Source organism: Ursus maritimus, unplaced genomic scaffold (assembly GCF_017311325.1).
Source record: "Ursus maritimus isolate PB19 unplaced genomic scaffold, ASM1731132v1 scaffold_18, whole genome shotgun sequence".
In the NCBI taxonomy this organism is placed as follows: domain Eukaryota; kingdom Metazoa; phylum Chordata; class Mammalia; order Carnivora; family Ursidae; genus Ursus; species Ursus maritimus.
The window spans coordinates 39,815,616-39,837,785 of NW_024424230.1; the positions used below are offsets into that span (position 1 = coordinate 39,815,616).

The 22,170-nt window shown below is 38.6% G+C and overlaps 1 protein-coding gene across 1 annotated transcript in view; it reads left to right on the forward strand.

Annotated features, from left to right (window-relative positions):
* DSC2 (desmocollin 2) overlaps positions 1-21,147 on the forward strand; it is a 33,362-nt gene extending 12,215 nt beyond the window's left edge. Inside the window, exons 5-16 of the mRNA XM_040632617.1 lie at positions 148-303; positions 3,441-3,585; positions 4,515-4,681; positions 7,454-7,588; positions 7,835-8,020; positions 9,748-10,004; positions 10,126-10,268; positions 14,936-15,163; positions 17,406-17,642; positions 17,992-18,116; positions 19,552-19,809; positions 20,616-21,147. Of these exons, the coding sequence (XP_040488551.1) occupies positions 148-303; positions 3,441-3,585; positions 4,515-4,681; positions 7,454-7,588; positions 7,835-8,020; positions 9,748-10,004; positions 10,126-10,268; positions 14,936-15,163; positions 17,406-17,642; positions 17,992-18,116; positions 19,552-19,809; positions 20,616-20,813 (2,235 nt within the window). The 3' untranslated portion in view covers positions 20,814-21,147. The remainder of the gene's footprint in view (positions 1-147; positions 304-3,440; positions 3,586-4,514; positions 4,682-7,453; positions 7,589-7,834; positions 8,021-9,747; positions 10,005-10,125; positions 10,269-14,935; positions 15,164-17,405; positions 17,643-17,991; positions 18,117-19,551; positions 19,810-20,615) is intronic.
* Positions 21,148-22,170: the final 1,023 nt, after the last annotated feature.

The window sequence follows — 22,170 nt, forward strand, 5'->3', positions numbered from 1 at the left end:
CTGTTTTTTATTCATACATGATAATAAATTACAGGGGGCAAATATTTATTGCAACAAAAATGGCAATATGATTGTATAAGTATATAGAGATGAAAGTTTTGCTGAATTAAAAATTTGTCTCTTATGTATATAATATCTACTTTCTAGATTCAATCTGACACTGCACAAAACTACACTATATACTATTCCATAAGAGGACCTGGGGTGGACCGAGAACCCAAGAATTTATTTTACGTAGAGAGAGACACTGGAAACCTGTATTGTACTCGGGCTGTAGATCGTGAGGAGTATGAATCTTTTGAGGTAAAGTCTGAAGTTTACATATTGTATTCGTCATTATTAAGCTTGGCTGTTTCAGCTCCCATTCTCAATTTGTTTACCTTTTTCTGTTCTCTGAGCTTGTCTGTGCTCTGGCTCCATCTGATAGCACAGACTTGAAGCATAAAGAGCTTTATAGAATAAAGAGCATTAGATTCTTAGATTGGTATTGGTATGATAGTTTTACCTTTTTTTTTTTTTTTTTTTTTTTACTTTTTAAAAAAGATTTTTTAAATTTATTTTATATATAGAGAGAGCATGCCTGACTGGGGAGTGGGGCAGAGAGGGAGTGAGAGGGAAAGAATCTCAAGCAGACTGTGTGCTGAGCAGGGAGCCTGATACAGGGCTTGAACTCATGACCCTGAGATCATGACCTGAGCTGAAACCAAGAGCCGGACACGAACCAACTGAGCCACCCAGGCGTCCCCAGAATCGAAGATTTAGGTTTGGAATTGCTACAAGTTGGCCTTCTAAGTACCTGTGATGTTCTGCATTCTCTGAGAGCTGTTATGAGAAAAATTGGAATTGAAATTCATATTATAAAATTAAAAGAAAGAAATTGCATTCCACACACAATTTATAGCCGTGCATTTGTTCTGTTTCTGACTTTCCTTTTTTAAAGTAAAAAGTTCTCATGAATAGAATTATCTAAATATAACTGCCAATATGCATGAAATTCTAATTAGTAGAATATAAGATAATATTCTAGTTAACTGCACTGGGGAATTTGGCGTCCTAAGAATCCAAAGTTAATGAAGATCCAGAGAGTGGTATTTAAAACCCATGCACTGGGAACTTTCAAACAAAACAAAATAATAGATGGAAAGATATTCCAGGCTCATGGATTGGAAGAATGAATATTGTTAAAATGTCCATATATGCAAAACAATCTATAGATTTAATGCAATCCTTCTCAAAATACCAACAGCCTTTTTCACAGAACTAGAACAAACAATCCTAAAACTTGTATAGAACCACAAAAGACCCTGAATAGCCAAGCAGTCTTGAAAAATAAAAACAAAAATTCCAGACTTCAAGTTACATTACAGAGTTGTACTAATGGGGGCGCCTGGCTGGCTCATTTGGTGAAACGTGTGACTCTTGATCTCAGGGTTGTGAGTTTGAGCCAATGTTGGATGTAGAGATTACCTAAAAAAAATAAAATCTTTAAAAATAAAGGACACCTAAAAACAAAAGGCACCTGGATGGCTCAGTCGGTTAAGCATCTGCCTTCAGCTCGGGTCACGATCCCAGGGGCCTGGGATGGAGCCCCGCATCGGGCTCCCTGCTCGGCGGGGAGTCGGCTTCTCCCTCTGCCCCTCCACCTGTTCGTGCTCCCTCTCTCTCTCTCTCTCAAATAGATAAATAAATAATATCTTTTTAAAAAAGATAAACGGAGCTGTACTAATCAAAACAGTATGGTACTGGCATAAAAATAGAGACCTATATTAATGGAATAGGATAGAAAACCCAGAAATAAACTCACAATTATATGGTCAATTAATCTTCACCAAAGGAGGAATGAATTGGGAATGGGAAAAAAACAGTCTCTGCAACAAATGGTGTTGGGAAAACTGGTCAGCTACATGCAAAAGAATGAAAAGAATGAAACTGGAACACTTGCTTACACCATACACAAAAATAAACTCAAAATGGATTAAATGTGAGACCTGAAACCATAAAAAGGCTCTTGCATTTTTTTAATGAAAGATTTTATTATTTTTTTTAAAGATTTTATTTATTTATTTAACAGAGATAGAAACAGCCAGTGAGAGAGGGAACACAAGCAGGGGGAGTGGGAGAGGAAGAAGCAGGCTCCTAGTGGAGAAGCCTGATGTGGGGCTCGATCACGGAATGCCAGGATCACGCCCTGAGCCAAAGGTAGACGCTTAACGACTGCGCCACCCAGGCGCCCCATGAAAGATTTTATTTTATATATTTATTTGAGAGAGAGAGAGTGGGCGTGAGTTGGGGGGAGGGGCAGAGAGAGAGGGAGAAGCGGATTACCTGCTGAGCCGGGAGGCCGCAGGGGCAGGGCTCAATGTGACTCTGAGATCCCATCTCATGACCCAGAGGTCATGACCTGAGCTGAAGTCAGATGCTTAACTGACGGAGCCACCCAGGCGCCCTGAACTCTCTTGCACTGTTGATGGGAATGCAAACTGGTGCAGCCACTGTAGAAAACAGTATGGGGAGTCCTCACAAAGTTAAAAATAGAACTACCCTATAATCCAGTAATCACACTGTTTGGCAGTTACCCAAAAAATACAAAAGCACTAATTCAAAGGGATACAAGCACCCCTATGTGTATAGCAGCATTATTTACAATAGCCAAATTATGGAAGCACCCCAAGTGTCCACTGATAGATGAGTGAATAAAGAAGAGTGGTGTGTATATGCAGTGGAATATTATTCAGCCATAAAAAAGAATGAAATCTTGCCATTGCAATGCCATGGATGGAGCTACAGAGTATTATGCTAAGTGAAATAAATCAGTCAGAGAAAGACAAATACCATATAATTTCACTCATTGTGGAATTTAAGAAACAAAACGAACATGCAAAGGGAAAAATAGAGAGAGGCAGAGCAAGAAACAGACTCTTAACTATAGAGAACAAACTGATGGTTACCAGAGGGGAAGTGGGTAGAGGGATGGGAAGAATAGGGGATGGGGACTAAGGAGTGCACTTGTGATGAGCACCGGCTGTTGTATGGAAGTGTTGAATCACTATATTGTACACCTGAAACTAATAATAACACTATGTTAACAACTGGGATTAAAAGAAAAAACTGAGTAAAACAAAACAAAACAAAAAAATCCCACAAAATAATCTTCAAGACTGTTCTGGGGCAATAATAATAAAAGCTGTTACACTCATCAACAACAGTACAGCACTAGTAAAGAAACTAAATTATTTATGTTATTATGTTCGATAAACATAAAATGCTGTAGTATACCATGAGATTAACCACCTCCTGTGGCATTAAGGTTATGTCCACATCATCAAACAATAACAAATGGTGAAACTCACACTGCAATGCTGAACAGTCTCCAAATTAAAGCCAATGGAAATTGGAACCAAATTTTAATTTTGCTTTTTTCCTTATTTGACTCTTCACAGCTAATTGCCTTCGCCACAACTCCGGATGGGTATACTCCAGAGCTTCCACTGCCCCTGGTAATCAGAATTGAAGATGAAAATGATAACTATCCAATTTTTACAGAAACAACTTACGTTTTTACAGTTTCTGAAAATTGCAGAGTTGGTGCGTACCTACCTTAACAATGTATGGCAACTTAATGTTTTAATTCATAAATTGAATTTCAGTGTGACCATTGGAAGGCAGCGTATTCCACCGACCAGAACAGGGGACTTGCCAATCAGGGTTGCTGTGGGTGGAATTTTGCTCTGCCTTTCACTAGCTGGGTGCTGTGACCAAGTTTCCTAGTCCTGACAGACCTTAGTTTCCGTATCTGTAAAATGGGTTATTAATATGCGAGATTGTTGTGAAGATTAAATGATGCATCATACACCTGGAATGCCCAGCCTAGTCCCTGAAAACTAGAGAAATTACTCAATTACTTCCTATGTGAGATAAAAGAAATACTTTTAAGAGAACACATTCTAAAAAGAATAAGTCTTTGAGCAATTGAAGTCTTAGCCTTGAAGAGATCTACTGATATTCCATACTGATTAAATGATTGACAGTACTCTGAGCATTATCATAAACGTCATTGAGAGTAATACAAAGGTTTTCTCGATCTTATGTCAATGGACCGTATCAGCTGGAAGTCAGAAGGCAGTTTTTGAGTCTTCCAGAAAGATCTAACTAAACCAAGAGTTTTGGACACATTTTTGACTATTTGATCAATTTAAAGGCGGACTTATAAATTGAAACAGTTTAAAGAGTAGTTAGAATTCTTTAGAAATACATAGGCAGTGGATGGTTTTTATCAACATTTATAAAAGTATACAGTAAATACAGTAAATACTATTTATCTCCCATGTGTTAGAATGCTGGGAATTTTTTAAAATGATACTTCATATAGAAGTCTGCAAACACATAAAAACTTTTGCTCTGCCATATAATTAAGTGGCCCCAAATCTTTTTGAGGTAGATGGAAAGGAATGAAATAAAGGGAAAGTTGAAAATGTAGACGTTTTAGAAATTAAAGAGGATTTTTCAATATGTAGGTTCTACTGTGGGACAGGTATGTGCAACTGACAAGGACGAACCTGACACGATGCACACGCGTCTCAAGTACTCCATCATCGAGCAGCTGCCCGCGTACCCCACGCTCTTTTCCATGCATCCGACTACAGGCGTGATCACCACATCCTCATCTCAGCTAGACAGAGAGGTAACCTAAATGTCAGCAGACAAAAACCTGATTATCACATCGCCCCTGAATCATATCTGTATAGATCTCTGTGGAGCATCTGTAGATGTGTTTGTGAAAAGCATGTTGTGAATCTAATTAGAAAAGTTCATAAGTATGCTGATGGAGGTCACTAACCTTGCAGTGTGCTAATTTTGAACTGCTAATTTGTTCTCTCTTGAAATGTATGTTTTACAAAGTCAAGTTTCCTTAATAATTTGCTGAGAATGACACTATAACGCATTTTTCCAAGTCTCTTTAAAACCGGCCTAATATAAGACTGGTGGATTCTCATATCTCCTACTGCATTCAGTTTGTTAAAATATGTAGCTTTAGCTAAAGTATATAAAGAAAATCCAACATGATACGAAGTTACAAAAGAGAGGAGTATTTTAATAGTAATTTCAGATCGTTGTGGCTACTCTTTTGATACTACACCAAAACTTGACAAGTTTTGTTTCATATATGTTAGTTTCATAAATGCGTACTCTAAAGCCTTATCAAGGAGCTTTCATACTCTGTTATATTAAAACCCATCGGTGTATCTTGTACTCTGGACAATTTATCCATGTATAATTTTGTAACATCATGTGTTGACCATTTGGAAAATAGTGGTTCACTGAGTTATGTAAATCTTCCATAGATTAACACATGTCATTAAGCAATATAGGAAAAAAGTCACCTTCTCACCTCCATTGATATCACAGTGGTTGATAAAAGTTTTCCAGAAGTCTCATTTTTGTTTGAAACTCCAATTTATCATTGACAACAAATAGCTGCTTTCCTTGAAGTGACAGATTCACTTTATTAAGATATAACGTCTTCCAAATACAGTACTCTGAATAATGATAGATGTCCTCCTTATAAATTCATTTGTTCTTACTATACATACCAGTGAAGAATACAGTATCATTTGCAGAATAAATGAGTAAATAAATTGCAGTGATAGCTCCAGAAATTATATGGATTCTTCATGGAATTTATGTGCTCAGGAAAAGCAGATTATAGTCCAAATCCTCTTTTATCAAGTCTTGCGTAGCTCCTCCTAGTAAGTCAGTCGAAAACATTGGACTAATGAAGGGAGTCTCAGAGTGTTTTTACCCACATGCTCTGGGGACACTTACTGATGCCAGGATCCCAGCTGTCATCTGTTCCCTTCAATCCCTTAAGCTCTTTAAACATCATAATTTTTCTTCCATCTGAAGATATTGCAAGTTCATATTTAGGTCCCAAACTTCGTTTCTTTCTTTGTTTTATCAGCCAGTTGATTATTTTGAATAAATCTTAATTCACTACAAACAAAATATGTATTCTCTCCTTGAAAGTAGACTAGCATGAGTTTTTAAATGAGGCCAGTATTTTTCAGCTCTGCATATGTGATTGATTATGAGAAAAGAGTACATCAGGAAAATCGTGTGTAAAAAGCACAGAGAAAGAGAAATTTTAGTTTTATTTTAGGGAAGACATAATGGACAAGAAAGTTTAAGAAGGAATTGAGAGAAGGGTAAACGTTCTTGGTAAAAGGGCAGGATGGTTTTTTACATATTATTTTGTCTTATGAAAAGATGTGAATTATATAGAAAAGGTATTATTATCATCATTTTATAGAAGAGATAACCTAGCTAAAAAGACTTTTCCAACTGCCAGAGAGATTACATTTGTTATTTTTAGAGTTAAGAAAAGAACCCAAGGCTCCTAAAATTCATTTAGAAGGCATCAGTATTAGAGTTGCTTTTATTTATTTTTTTTTTAAAGATTTTATTTATTTATTTGACAGAGATAGAGACAGCCAGCGAGAGAAGGAACACAAGCAGGGGGAGTGGGAGAGGAAGAAGCAGGCTTATAGCAGAGGAGCCTGGTGTGGGGCTCGATCCCATAACGCCGGGATCACACCCTGAGCCGAAGGCAGGCGCTTAACCCCTGTGCCACCCAGGCGCCCCTAGAGTTGCTTTTAATCCTTTCATGCCTCAATAGTTATGATAGATGAAACCATTATGAGGGAGAAGCACATTTTTTTTAAACTAGCAATGAGCCTTCTATCATCCCTGATGAATGTAAAGCCCTAAGAACCAGATTACATTTTCCATAGAGAGAAAAAAAAATACAGTTCCAGATCTTTTTACAAATGTAAATATTTAAAATCTGTCTTTTTTATGGGAGGTTATTTTACTTTATTATTCAAGACTAATTTAAGAGTCACTGCTATATATTTTTCAACCTAAGAATGTACTTTGGATAGGAGATAAAGATTTTGATTAACTGCTAAGCAATTTAAAATGTGCTATGGCTACATCTTCCCTTTCTGGTGAGTAAAAGTAAAACCAGTTTTTCTGTATTCTATAGAGAGTAGCACTTTAAATTTGGGAGACTACTCTATTTTCATAAATTAAGGGGTGCCTGGGTGGCTCAGTCGTTAAGCGTCTGCCTTCATTCGGCTCAGGGCGTGATCCCAGAGTCCTGGGATCGAGCCGCCCATCAGGCTCCTCCTCTGGGAGCCTGCTTCTTCCTCTCCCACTCCCCCTGCCTGTGTTCCCTCTCTCGCTGGCTGTCTGTTAAATAAATAAATAAAATCTTTAAAAAAAAATTAATAAGAAATTACTAGTGTGAGGAAATTATTCTTTTGCCAATACATGAAAACTATGACATTTCATAGTGTACGTCTTAAATTTTTAATGCAAGAAAAATTACAGAGTGAAAAATAAGGTCTCATTTACAATGTTGCTTTCACTCAATAAGTAAATTCTTTCTTTTCAGGTAATTGATAAATACCAGTTGAAAATAAAAGTACAAGACATGGATGGTCAATATTTCGGTTTGCACACAACTTCAACTTGCATCATTAATATTGGAGACGTAAATGACAACTTGCCGACATTTACCCGTACTTCTGTAAGTACGTGATAGTAATAAAAGAAAAATGTACGAGCCGGTGTTAATTGCTAAACATGCATAACTCCATCCATGCCTGCCCCATGATTTCAGATGCAGTATCCCCAATCACATGACAGTAATTTGGACTTAGGATTTAAAATCCTGTAAACATAGTCCTTGGAAATTAGAAGAACTAAATTTCCCACAGTGCTCTATTTGTGATAGTTACTAATTAAGGCTTTTTTGTTGTTTTTATGATTTTAGTATGTGACATCAGTGGAAGAAAATACAGTTGATGTGGAAATCTTGCGTGTTACTGTTGAGGATAAGGATTTAATGAATACTGCTAATTGGAGAGCGAATTATACCATTTTAAAGGGCAATGAGAATGGGAATTTTAAAATAGTAACAGACCCCAAAACCAATGAAGGAGTTCTGTGTGTGGTTAAGGTAAGAATAAATTGGTAAATTAGTTATTTGTAGCTTATAATATCATAGATTAGCTTACTAGAGCTTAAAGAAAAGAAGGGAATTCTGGTAAATATAGGAATAAAATAGATACATAGGTAAATATAAATGCTGGGTTCTCCGTATCTATAATGGGATGAGTATATTCATATTGAGGAACCTTTTATAAAGTCATGTATTTAAAATAATATTATATGTGTGTGTGTGTTCAGTAGTATCCACTTTGTAACCAACATGTCCTAACAATTAAAAAACTGCGCAGCGTTGGGGCACCTGGGTGGCTCAGCGTCTGCCTTTGGCTCAGGGCGTGATCCCGGCGTTCCGGGATCGAGCCCTGCATCAGGGTCCTCCGCTGGGACCCTGCTTCTTCCTCTCCCATTCCCCCTGCTTGTGTTCCCTCTCTCCCTGGCTGTCTCTCTCTCTCTCTCTGTCAAATAAATAAATAAAATCTTAAAAAAAAAAAAAAAAACCTGCACAGCCTTGATGCCCATGGGACAGTGCCAAACTTTCCTAGCCTATTCTTTCTATAGCTGGGTCAGGGAGCCCCCACTTATTTCCTGAATTTCGCAAATGGTGAGTTACTCCTGGTGAGACCCACAGGGACAGCATTTATAAATTTGTTCATCTGTATCTGGCATACATTACAACCTTAGCTTTTTTCTCGGTCGAGAATGGGAATCCTCAACCATTCAAAGACGCAAATACTTGTGAAACCTCCTTCTAATACTCTTCTGCAACATCTCAGAAGACCTCCCTGCCAATTCAGAAGCCAGTTAGCCCATAAAGCCACCTGCTTTGGACACAGTCATAGTCTTATTAATGTGCATCTTTAATTAGAACATGATTCTATCCTGGGTCCATGGAGTTTCCCTTTTGTACATATTCACAAAGAGCATGAATCAAAATGACAAATCCTTTTCTTGCAGTGGTGAAAATTAACTGCAGTTTATGGGTTAATTTCTCTGTTCAAAACAGCAAAGCAATGTCTTTGGAATCCTCTCTCTTTCCTCATCCAACCCCTGCCCTAATCCTTGGTATTCTAAGAAGCAATTTTATCTCTGTGAAGTCCAGGACCTGACAGAATTTCCGTTGTGCAGGAAATGTCTTTACCTATTCTCATTACAGCTACATATCAGGCAAGATAAAGTAAAAACCTTCCATTAAATTTGGTACTACCAGTTCTTTAAAACGTAACTGGGATGGAAGAGCTAAAAAAGGAAAGTGTAATGTCCATGAGCTTTCTATTTTCTTCTCTGTCCTCTCTGAAAAACATTTTGTAAAATTTGACCCACTTTTTCTACCCCAAACCAGGTACAAATAATTTTTTTCATCTCCGAAGGATAGGATACGCTGTCCCAAAATGAATGGAGTAGTAAATAACCATGTTGATTAGGGTATGGAGTTCCTAAAGTAATCTCTCAAGTGTTAACCTTGAAACACCTTCCTTAAATGCTTTTTGAATTCATTATCAGGTCCTCTGATATTACTCACAGTTGAGCAACAGTTTTTGTTTTGTTTTGTTTTGTTTTGTTTTTCTGGTCCCACCCAAATACAGAATCAGGTGCATTCCCCTCCTCCATCCACCACCTGGCTTCTGGGTATATATTTAATATTCTCCTGACTATTCTTAACGCTAGTTATGTATGCCAGTTAGCATGGCCAAATCTTAAATGTCTTGATCTGATTTTCAGCACCCTTGTGTTTTGTAGCCACTGAATTATGAAGAAAGACAACAGGTGAACCTACAGATCGGTGTCGTTAATGAAGCTCCGTATTCTAAAGAGGCTAGTTCACGATCAGTCATGAGCACAGCAACAGTTACTGTTAATGTAAAAAATCAGGACGAGGGCCCTGAGTGTAGCCCTGCAGTGCAAACTGTTCAAATTAAAGAAAATGTGCCAGCGGGAACAAAGAGCAATGGATATAAAGCATATGACCCTGAAACAAGAAGTAGCAGTGGTATAAGGTATCCTGTTTTAGTTAACCCCAAATTTACCATGTTTTTAAAATTCATAACTTGTGTTGATGCCAGAATTGTAATTTGGCCTATGATACAGTTTGCTATTTTAATTCATCATTCCCAACAGGTATAAGAAATTAACTGATCCGAAAGGGTGGGTCACAGTTGATGAAAACGAAGGATCGATCACGATTTTCAGAAGCCTGGATAGAGAGGCAGAGAGTGTCAGAGGTGGTATATACAATATCACAGTTCTTGCATCAGACAAAGGTAAGAACTTTGTGTTTAAGCCCATCAATTTCCACCTACTTACATCCTCAGTTTTTAAACCAACAACATCGATTTGAAATCAGCTGCATATATTCTCAAAATGTATTTCTCCCCAGAAGACATAGAGCAATTAAAAGGTTTGCTGTAATTTATTAAGTCTTGGCTGCTTTCTTTTTTTTTCTTTTTTTAAATTAATTTTTTTATTATGTCACCATACAGTACATCCTTAGTTTTTGATGTAGTGTTCCACGATTCATTATTTGCTTATAACAACCAGTGCACCGTGCAATACGTGCCCTCCTTAATACCCATCACCGGCCTAGCCCATCCCCCACTCCCCTCCCCTCTGAAACCCTCAGATTGTTTCCCGGAGTCCATGGTCTGTCATGGTTCGTCTCCCGCTCTGATTTCCCCTGTTCATTTTTCCCTTCCTTCTCCTAATGTCATGCCTGCTTTCTAATAACACCCTCAGTTTGATGTAATTATAAAATAATTTAGTAATAGAAATGCTGGAAACCGTAATTCATTAAAAGTAAACAATCATTGAAAATTGGGAAAGTTACTTTAGTAAAATTAGCTTCAATTTGTCTAGTCATGACTTTTAAAATACTCAGTTTGGCAGGAAAATTCATTGCACGGAGGACATACTGATTGCTCCATAGTGCGTTCCTAGAAACCTGTTGTATCTTTTTACGGGAAACTCTCAATATACTTGGGGATTAGAATTCTGATTAAGGACATTATATAAAAACAATCATAGTCATGATTAACGGTATATTATAAAATTAGAAAGGCAAACACTGTGAATCCATAAAACCGTATGAAATGTAAAATGATCTGTGAGTCCTACAAAATGGAGAGGGATATGAGCACAGCGGTTATGTATGAGATCCATTTAGTGCATAACCTACATTTGACCTTCCCGCATCCATAAACTAAGTCTGCTAACTACAGCAAATAGAAATTATTATACTATAGCGTACAGCATTAGTTTAGAAGCGATTTGGGGAGCTGTTTTAGGTGTTTCAGTTCTGTGTAAATGAATGAGAAATGGTTCATATCCATTGATTGAATCAGTAAGGTTGTAATTATTATTAATTTAACTTTGATTAATGAAAGGCTGTCCTTTAAGGCCTTAGCGTCCTTTGTCCCTTTGTCAGGACATGCTTTTTGGCCAAAGGCAAGTGAAAAAGAAGAATAACATGAAAATCAAATCTGTTCTTTTTACATTTTTAACAGCACTTGGCAAATGGCTTGTTGATAGGTCAGATAAATTTACTATTTGCGATCAGAGATTTGGGATATAATTATATTCTACATTCTCCTTTGTTGCAGAGGAGATAAAATAATTGAGAGAGCAAATATTTGTATGGCGTTTAGATGAGCTAATCATCACCGTGGAACAGAATAAATGTGTCATGGGGCCTTTTCCATTCATTTCTCTTGAAGAGGGTAGGGGCTAAATAATGTTACAGCTATTTATTTTATGAACGGAGATCATACAAAAGGGTTTTTTTTTTTTTTTTGCTTGTTTTTGTTTTTATCTTTTCTAAAATCTATGCTGGCTAATTTCATTTGGACCCTCCCAGCTGCTTCCTAATGCAAGACGATCTCTCGTGAGAGCACTGACCCTGGGTCCATTCTCACTTCCCATCCTCCTGCTTCTCTACAGCACATGCCTCCTCTTTCTAAAACACTTTTGCAAGGCTTCTGTGTATAAATTTTTCCACACTTTCCTCTCTGGTCCATATGCTTTCTTTTCTTTTCTTTTTCTTTCTTTTTTTTTTTTTTTAAGATTTTATTTATTTATTTGACAGAGAGACAGCCAGCATGAGAGGGAGCACAGCAGGGGAGTGGGAGAGGAAGAAGCAGGCTCCCAGCGGAGGAGCCCGATGTGGGACTTGATCCCGGAACGCCGGGATCAGGCCCTGAGCCGAAGGCAGACGCTTAACGACTGCGCCACCCAGGCGCCCCCTGGTCCATATGCTTTCTGATACTACCTTCTGCTCTCCCGAACCTAGCTATTTCTTCAACCTTGGGTTCAATTTCTCTCTTCTTCTCAGTGTCTTCTCAGATTCAGCTCTATTGGCAGTGTCACTCAGATATCTCCTCTATGCTAGCTCAGTTTTAGGTTTCTATGTTTGTTGTATTATTCCAGCTTTGGGGAGGAGCGGGCTTTCAAAAGTTTTGAAACCTTGATCAGGAGGATGCCATGCTCAAAAATCACGAAACCATGGGTAGTTCACTTCTGTGACTTCATATTTGGAATTCGTACTTACTCATATAGAATTGCATTGATATTAGAAGGTGAGCATTGCATGCATACACTCCAATGACTTAGAGTATCATTTATTTAGTCAACAGATGAAAAACAGAGCCATGAAACACTGTGAATTAGATGTCTAAGATCTTTGGCTTAAATATTGTACACCAGTACAAATCACAATGCCTCAAAAATGGAGTGTATAGCACAACTCTAAATATTTAATGGAAGGGAAGTTCAAGCATTTAGCATAGTGGCAGAAGAACAGACATTGCAGAGGTCAATTTTTAAAGACAATGTGATCAACCAGACTCAGTAAGCCATGTGCTTCCAACTCTGTGGACTCCAATGGCGAGAAATGTTCAGGACATTCCGCAGTCCCAATTTTCACATAGAGCCAGAACACAGCACATAGCATGAGCACAAGAGACTTTGAGAGGTGAAATTATTCTGTCCTACGAAAAGTATGCCAGGGAGATAAAATACAGAGCTCCCTGCTTTCTTTGTTTCCCTCTCCTCTCTCTTTTTTTAAGCTGTCCAACGGGAGAGATCGTTGCATTGTTTCTTACATCTCATTCCTTCTCTCCTGGTTCCTTTCTCTTCTTGCTGGTATTCGTCCTTTACTGGTTCTCCCAATGGTGTGGTCTAGGTGATAAACCCTACCCATTTTATTCCGAAAAATATTTTAATGTCATTCTCCTGCCCGATTTGATCATTTGACTTGATGTAAAGTTTTGAGTCAAGTCCTTCTTTCCCTCAGCACTGTGCACGTCATACTCCATTATCTTCTGGCGTCTCATGGTGCTGAGGTTTTTTTCTACTGTCAATCTCGTTATTGTCCATTCATAGTTATTATGTCTAGGCAACTTTTTTGGCTCCCTAGGTTGCATTCTGTAGTTTTAATACAATGTTTATGGTGTGAGTTTATTTTTATTTATGTAGCACTGCTGTCAGCATATATTTTAAAAAAAAAAGAGAGAGAGACCCATGCTTCTCTTTAATTCTGGGCTATCCTCAGCAATTTTCTCTTTAAATAGTGCTTCCCTGCCATTCTATTTATTCTCTTCTTCTAGAGTGCCTGTTAGAGCAATGTTGCTGTTTTATTTCCACTGGAATTTAAGCTCTAATTTCATTGTTCTTTAAACAGTTACCTTGGAGATACTACATATGCGTGTTTCAGAGACGTCTTGCGTTGAGTGAATTAATCTTCCGATGGGCGATTTTGTTGGTTTTCCTTTCAGCGTTGCTCTTGCTCGTTCTGGAATTTCGACTAGCAAGCTTATATTACACAGGAGGTGTTCAGTTTGCTTTCTGTTTTTGGTTTCTTCCTCTCTCCCCCCAACTTTACCCCATAGCAGTCTTACAGTTGCCTTCACCTTGTCCTCTTCTGGGACCCACATTGCAGAACCAGGTCTCCCGGTTCTGCCTCGATGTCACTGCAGGTATCACAGGTCCTGTCGCCTTGGTCGAGGTTGTGCCCGCAGGCCGTGCCTGGTCTTCCAGCTTTCCCAGGGTGGCAGCTTCACATAAGCCCCAGCCCCAGACGGCAGGCAGCATAGGTCTGTGGATCTTCTTGTCCACCGTCGATGTCCCAAAGCCTCCAGACTGAGCAGAAAGAAGAAGTGGTCTAGAGACACAAGTCGTGGGTTTGTGTTCAGTTTCAGGCTTTATAGCTGTGTCACTGATTTATGGCCTGGACCCACGTCCACTTCGTCTTTGAATCCCCTAGATTTTCCAGTACGGTGCCCTGTACAAAGTAGTTACCTTTATTAAAGATAGAGACAGATGCATTCCTTAGGCTGCAACCACTGTGATTAGTTTGGTTTAGAGTTTCTGGAGTCTTACCACCCTTTAAACGTTTCTATGTATTATTTTGCTCTCATCTTCCCAATCCATATCTTCTACCTTTTGGTTTCCCGGCTCTAAAACCTTCCGCACTTTCTATATGCATATGAAGTTCCGGGCTCCTTAGGTTGGCTTTCGAGGACTCTTTGCTCTTCTCTGCGGTGTCAGTTCCAGCCAATCTGCTGTCCCCCTCGTTACGTCTAGAACGTGGGCGTGCATACTGTGCTTTCCCACCTTCTCAGACTTCCTTGTGCTTGTATGTACACCACAAGTGCCCTTGGTCATATGTTCTCCTTTCGAAACATCAGTCAAAAGTAACCTCCGTAAAAGTTTCCATGGCTTTTGCAGCTATTTTGTGAATGAATGACAAATCGAATAGCAGTTATTTCAGATAGCACAACCTATTTGAAAGTGATCATTTTTTTTAAGCATTCTTTAAGGGCATAGCCTGCAACTGTGCTTGTCACTGCCATTTATATGTTACTTTTTTCCGATGTACAATTTCCTAGTGAAAACTCAGAACATTTAAAAAATTCTATTTTTTCATCCACTTTTCTAGATGGGAGAACATGTACTGGGACACTGGGAATTATACTCGAAGATGTGAACGATAGTGGCCCAGTTATACCGAAACAGACAGTGGTAATCTGCAAAACCGTCATGTCATCTGCGGATATTGTTGCTGTCGATCCTGATGGGCCTACGAATGGCCCGCCCTTTGATTTCAGTTTGGACAGTGATGCTGATTCAGACATAGAAAGAAAGTGGAGATTGACAAAAATTAACGGTACGTAAATGCCGTTAATACCAACTTAGTTCTTAGCCTGTACTTCTGACTTTAGCCACGAGAGGACCTATGGTGACAGGAATGACAAACACGAAGGGGCTCTCTCGCCCTGCCAGCTGCATCACTCCCTCCATCAGCTCTCAACCCTTCGGTCTCCTGACTGTCCTACCCACAGGGCCTGAAGTCCTGGTCACCCAGCACTCCAGCTTTCACGACTCACAGTCTGCTGTAAATTGAGTGGGTTTGCCTTTAAAGTGTCCTTGAGTGTGAATTTCAACCCCGTACTTCCAATGAATATTCCTCCATTTTCTTTTTTTTTTTCTTTTTTTTTTTTTAAAGATTTTATTTATTTATTTGACAGAGATAGAGACAGCCAGCGAGAGAGGGAACACAGGCAGGGGGAGTGGGAGAGGAAGAAGCAGGCTCACAGCGGAGGAGCCCGACGTGGGACTCGATCCCATAACGCCGGGATCACACCCTGAGCCGAAGGCAAACGCTTAACCGCTGTGCCACCCACGCGCCCCCTCCATTTTCTTTTATGACAAATTAGAACACAAAATTCTAAGCCAAGGGAAGGGGAACAGGAAGGGAGAAGGAAAACAAGGACGCATAGAAGCTACAGTGATGAGTTAAGACCTGTGTCCCAAATCCTGCGCTGTGAACTAACAGCCTTTTCAGTCTTATTAACAAAATTCTGGGGTGTGTGTGTGTGTGTGTGTGTGTGTGTGTGTGTGTAAGGTTATCAACTGTTCTTTCTTGGGAAGAACTAACCTTATTTTTAGATTTTCTCCTTTCTACTGATTTGGTGTCATAACATTTCTTTTTAGATCGTGTGACAGGAGGTAGTAATTTTGTTACTTCATAGAGTAAAACATTGGCAGGATTATGTCGGTCAAAACGTGTTACCTTAAAGTTCTACTCATCTGTGAAATAACCCAAAAGTCTGGGAAACATGAAGTTAAGAAGAATGTATCCCAAAGAGTCTTTGAAGTCGAATAGGCTATGTTAAAAGCTGGTTCCACTGTTTATTAGTGATATAAATATGACCATGTTGTTTATTCTCTTTGGGCCTTAATTTACTCATACGTAAAATGGGATTATTTGGGGGAGTAAACAAAATAATGAATGCGTCAGACCACAGCACATTATACGTAATACATTTTGGTTTTGTTAGTCTTTTCATTATTTTTTACGCATAGACTTACCAAGTTAACCATGCTTTCTTTTAAAATGGACTTACTGATTTATTTACCCAAACACCCAATTTTTTTTTTTTAAGATTTTATTTATTTATTTGACAGAGATAGAGACAGCCAGCAAGAGAGGGAACACAAGCAGGGGGAGTGGGAGAGGAAGAAGCAGGCTCATAGCGGAAGAGCCTGACGTGGGGTTTGATCCCAGAACGCCGGGGTCACGCCCTGAGCCGAAGGCAGACGCTTAACCGCTGTGCCACCCAGGCGCCCCAAACACCCAAATTTATATTTAGAGCTTCAAACACCCTAAAAATACATGGGACTGTCACACTAGGCCAGTTAAATGGAGAGGGATTATTCTTAGGCGTGGGCATGTGGCATTTACATTCAGAATAGTATTTTATCTTTGGATCTGTACCCAAGACTGAACTGGATATTGACCTGGATATTTTCTACCCTTGACCTAAAAAAAATAAAAAGTTTGCAGTTGGTCCCAGAGTCCTATAGGACTGTGAGACTGTATAGCATTAGGACAGCTCACACCTGCCCTTATGTTCAAGGTCAGCCATGTTTGAAGTTGTCAGAATCAGTCTCTTGCAGTGAGTCACAACTGTTTATGTTTGTTTGGCACAATATATGAAAACAGAGTAAGGGGGAACATACAGAATTTCAGACAGTTGCTCTCTAATGAGCCACATATACAAGAAAATTGCACTGAATGGTGAGATTAAAAATTTTCAAACATAGGATAAAGACCAGCGTCTTAACACGCCTGTCACTTGTGATAAGAAGGGTTTGTGTATGGACAGAAAAATATATTATTATAAAAGCCAAAGGACGTTTATGTAAGAGGCAGCAGAGAGAAACTTGTGTATGCAATGTGTTTACCGTTGCTGTAGATGAGAACTCCTCAGTCCCCTCACGTTCTCCGTCCTGCGGCTGTGGTGCCTTCCCATCAGGAAGATCCATTTGTCGGGAAATATGGCGACTATCCTAACTCTGGGAGAAATCAGGGACATTCTCTATCACTCAGTTTTATTTTCTTTCAGATACGGCAGCTCGTCTTTTCTTTCAGGAGGACCTTCCATTTGGAACATACAGAGTACCTGTCAGAGTCACAGATAGACACGGCCTGTCCCTCATCACTCCATTAAACGTTATGTTATGTAACTGTGTTACTGAAAATGACTGCACACTTCGCACAGATACGCGGACCGGCCACGGAGAAGTGAGACTTGGAAAGTGGGCCATCCTTGCAATATTGTTGGGCATAGCCTTGCTCTTTTGTAAGTCCCTTCACCAACTCGGATAATAGCCTTTGCGATAACTTTCAAGACCCGTTCTTAGAATCAGGACTGCTATCTGTGGCTGTTCATTTGTACGTAGTTCTATTTCTGCTTAACACAACATATTGAATTTATATATTGAAAGAACTGTTCTCGTGTTAGTCGCAGCATCGACATAAAATTCAGCTCAGAAACACAGCAGTTAGGACGTCTTCGTGGCACACCTGTTTAGGGTGGACTTTCTCCACAAGCCGTCGTATTTACGTTTTCTGGAAAGCTGTCTTTGTATCAGTCATCTTAAATTCACGTTGTTTTATGATCAACTGAAGTAACTTCTCTCATCCTCCAGGTATCCTGTTTACCTTAGTCTGTGGGGGTACTGGGGCAGCTAAGCAGCCCAAAGTATTTCCTGATGATTTAGCCCAGCAGAACCTCATTGTGTCAAACACAGAAGCTCCAGGAGATGACAAAATAGTAAGTAGTTTGTTCTTTTTAAAATAAATACGAAGGACAAATTGGCCTAAACAACTATAATTATCTTTTCTGAGAAAAGTTCTTTTGAAATCAGGTAACTGACAATATATACAGTTTCATCGGTCCTAGGGACTAGGTAACACGATGTCGATTCTCATCGTGCTGTATGGCCTTTCAGTGTGGTCGTATGGTGTTACTTAATAGAAAAATCCTTTAGCATCTCATTCTTTCTTTCTTTTTTTTTTTTTAAAGATTTTATTTATTTATTTGACAGAGATAGAGACAGCCAGCGAGAGAGGGAACACAAGCAGGGGGAGTGGGAGAGGAAGAAGCAGGCTCCTAGCGGAGGAGCCTGATGTGGGGCTCGATCCCATAACGCCGGGATCACGCCCTGAGCCGAAGGCAGACACCTAACCACTGTGCCACCCAGGCGCCCCGCATCTCATTATTTCTACTTAAAATGTTTCGTGACTTCAACTTTAGGTCCAGTCTTTTTTATATATTGAAACTGCTGTTTGTGCTGTAAGAATATTTCATTTTAATTATTCACGGATCATCAACATAATTATTTTAATTTTTTTTCTGGCAACAGCAATAAAATGACTACAAGCTTTGATCAGTGTGGGAAGAACTTTAATGGAGTCTTTCTGGTTCTAATATGGGTTAGAAGGAAGCCTGAGGTCAAATATGTGAAATGGCAGTGCTAGCGAGTGACTACAGAGCTCCAACTTCAATTTCTAGCCTACTACATGGATGAGGAACACGCACATTTCCTACAAAGAGCATAATGATGATAAGAACAGGATTTAGAAAACAAAAGTGTGTTGACATCTAGGAAGTTATTGGGAAAAAAATAAAACTTAGGGTTTCCTAGAAAAACGCAGCATAGAAAACTAGTGGCCAGAGCTTTGGTGTTCTTATTTTCCTTGCTGATTTATTTGTATTTATTGAGATCGCAAGGATTTATTATCCCCGCTGGGATTTTTATGGCAACTCTTTTTTCTCTATTTTTGTTTTAGTTGAGGGGAACGACATTAGACACTGAATAAAAATACCGATCATTTCTGTTTCTGCTCTAGTCGGGTGAAGGGAGTGAATTTAAACCAAGCACAGTAAATTCAAGTGAGATGTTGCTACCGGAATCCTGATTTTGAGCCTTGAGATTTTGGAAGGATTTCAAAAATGACATTGTACAGCAGTCTCGGAAGTTTTTAAAGAAGGACTATACATTCAGCTTTCTGATTTGTCTCAAGGTGTAGACCGCTTGACAGCTGCAGTTTGCAGATGCATTGGACGCTGTATGAAGTACTCAGGATTGCCAAGACAGATTTAGTTCTTGCTCTCAGAGAGCTTACCTCCTAACCCAAAAATGTATGGCATTATCTGCATGTTGCTGTTGTTGTTCACCTCTATATGCAAATTGTTTGCCTTTCAGTGTTCCACAAATGGCTTCACAGCACATACTGTGGGCAGTTCGGCTCAGGGGATTTGTGGCACCCTGGGATCAGGAGCGAAAAATGGAGGGCAGGAGACCATTGAAATGGTGAAAGGCGGACACCAGACCCTGGAATCGTGCCGGGGGGCCGGGCACCATCACACCCTGGATTCCTGCAGGGGAGGACACGTGGACGTGGACAACTGCAGATACACTTACTCCGAGTGGCATAGTTTCACTCAGCCCCGTCTTGGTGAAGTGAGTTTTCCTGCGTGTCCTATAAATTTATTTTGATTTCTTTTCAGCTTTCTACATTACTTCAATTTAGTGGCCTGACCCTTGTTTTCAGTTAATTATTAATCTATTAATTGTAAAGTTGTCTTCCTTAATTTTGATTTAGTAATGCTCACTATTAAGTGGATGTTTAATTTTCCTCTCAGTTTGTTTGGTTTTTAATTCTTACGGAAATAATGTTAGATGATATTTATTTATTTATTTATTGGATATGAAATATCTTCTTTATTTGGTGTAAAACAATGGAAAAGAATCTTTATCCCAGTTTATGTGTTTTTAATTTTCAAATATAGAAGTTATCTGTGTGATGATATTTAAATTATTTTTTTCCACGACTTTGTATTAATATTCCCCATGTGACAAATCGTATCTTAGAAACCAGAAGCGTGGTGGTGCAAGGCAACCATAGCCTTATGGTCACTAAGCCAATCTGGAAAGATCTGAGCCCACAACAATTTGGGTTCAGTTTAATGGGTGCATCTCACTTTAGACATGATTTTGAAAGGGAAACTAATGATTACCTAATATGAACCCTCGTATACTTGCTGCCACGTATGTGAGTTTTTAGAAACATGCTATAGAGTGAATTTATGGATGATTTATGATATAGACCAATCATGTGCATTTTTTATATGTAGGAATCCGTTAGAGGACACACTCTGATTAAAAATTAAACAATGAAAGGTAAATCAAAGCAATTATTTTTATGTTAGTAAGTTTTGGTGTTTAAAATAATAATAATAAAATATATTGTGTTTCTCCCCTGGCAGAAGGTGCAACTGTGTAATCAGGATGACAAGCACAAACACGCTCCAGACTATGTCCTTACGTACAACTACGAAGGCAAAGGATCGGTGGCTGGCTCTATAGGTTGTTGCAGTGAACGACAAGAAGAAGATGGGCTTGAATTTTTGGATCATTTGGAACCCAAATTTAGGACACTAGCAGAAGCATGCATAAAGAGATGAGTGTATTCTAAGAAGTCTACAAAAGCCAGTGGCTTTATCTCCCTCCCACCCATGCTTTTTTCATTATAAGCCAGGTTTTTTGAAAAATAGCAGATGCTATGTTTCAGGTTTTCCCCTCTTTACTTCGATGGGATCTCTTTAGCCAAATGCATATTTACAGAAAAATGCTGTAAATATGTATACAAATTTCCCAAGTTTTACATAGTTATTAATTAGTTGTCTTCCACCCAAGGAGACCTAGAGATAGAAAAATTAAGGAAGTCTGCATTATTGTTTACATTTGGGCATAATGACAATAGCCAACTTACAGTGCAATAAAATGTAATGAACTCAAGTGTGTGTCATACACTACTTAAAGTATAACCTAATAGAAAATTGTAGAGAACTTGCTTTAACATTATCTTCACTGACCTAATTCATTAATCGTTTGTGTGGTGGTTGAAAACTGCTCTTCTCCTAAACATTATAAAGCGTGTACATTACATTCTTGATAATGTTTTATTCTGATAACATTACCTTTCTTTTTAAGGCAAAGGGAGAGTCCCAGCCAGGCATTGACTGTTAATACAATTCCATTTTGGTGGAGTTTAGTTTCTATGTTTTATTCTGTATAAAATCCTGAACTGAATCTACGTTTCTCTGTTACCCACCTTGTCAGCGAAGTTTAAGTTTAAAAACTACTTTAAAAATGTATTTTTACTTCTGCAGGGTTTTGGTCCTTGGTCTCTCTCTGTCTCTCTCTCTTACTATTCCTCTTTCTCTTCTCTTTATTTTTTAAATTTCTACTTGGGTTGGAGAATCTAAATATTCTAAAAAGCCATCTCTCTTCTAAAGCGAGTTTGTGTATTACGTAAGTGTATTATTCTCTGTTTCTTGAAATCAGTGTAATATTGACGTTAGTTACTGTTTCAAGTATCTTGGTCATTGCTTCATTATTTCCTCAACAAAGGAACTTTAACTTTGCCATTGAAACTGAAAGTAAGTCATGCTTTTATTAGATGCAACATTCTGTGTGAACAAAAGGCTATTTAAGATTGGAATGTGGCTAGTTAGTATCCACATAGAATATAATAGCATGTTTATAGTTCGTATCTTCAATGCAAAGATATAGTTTTTCAATGGGAAGTAATGATGGTATTTGAAATAAGCTTTGAGGTACAGGGGTTGTGAAAGTTTTCCAGGAATAAGTATTTTATAACTTTTTAGATGAAACGACTAGTCGTATCTGTGTGTTTGAGAAGTTTTTGGGTTTTTTTTTTTTTTTTGTATTTTAAGATTACAGTTTTTAATAAATGTAGAGTGGGCCAAACTATTTATATTTTGAAACAATAAGACAAAATTAAACTTAACAGCCAAC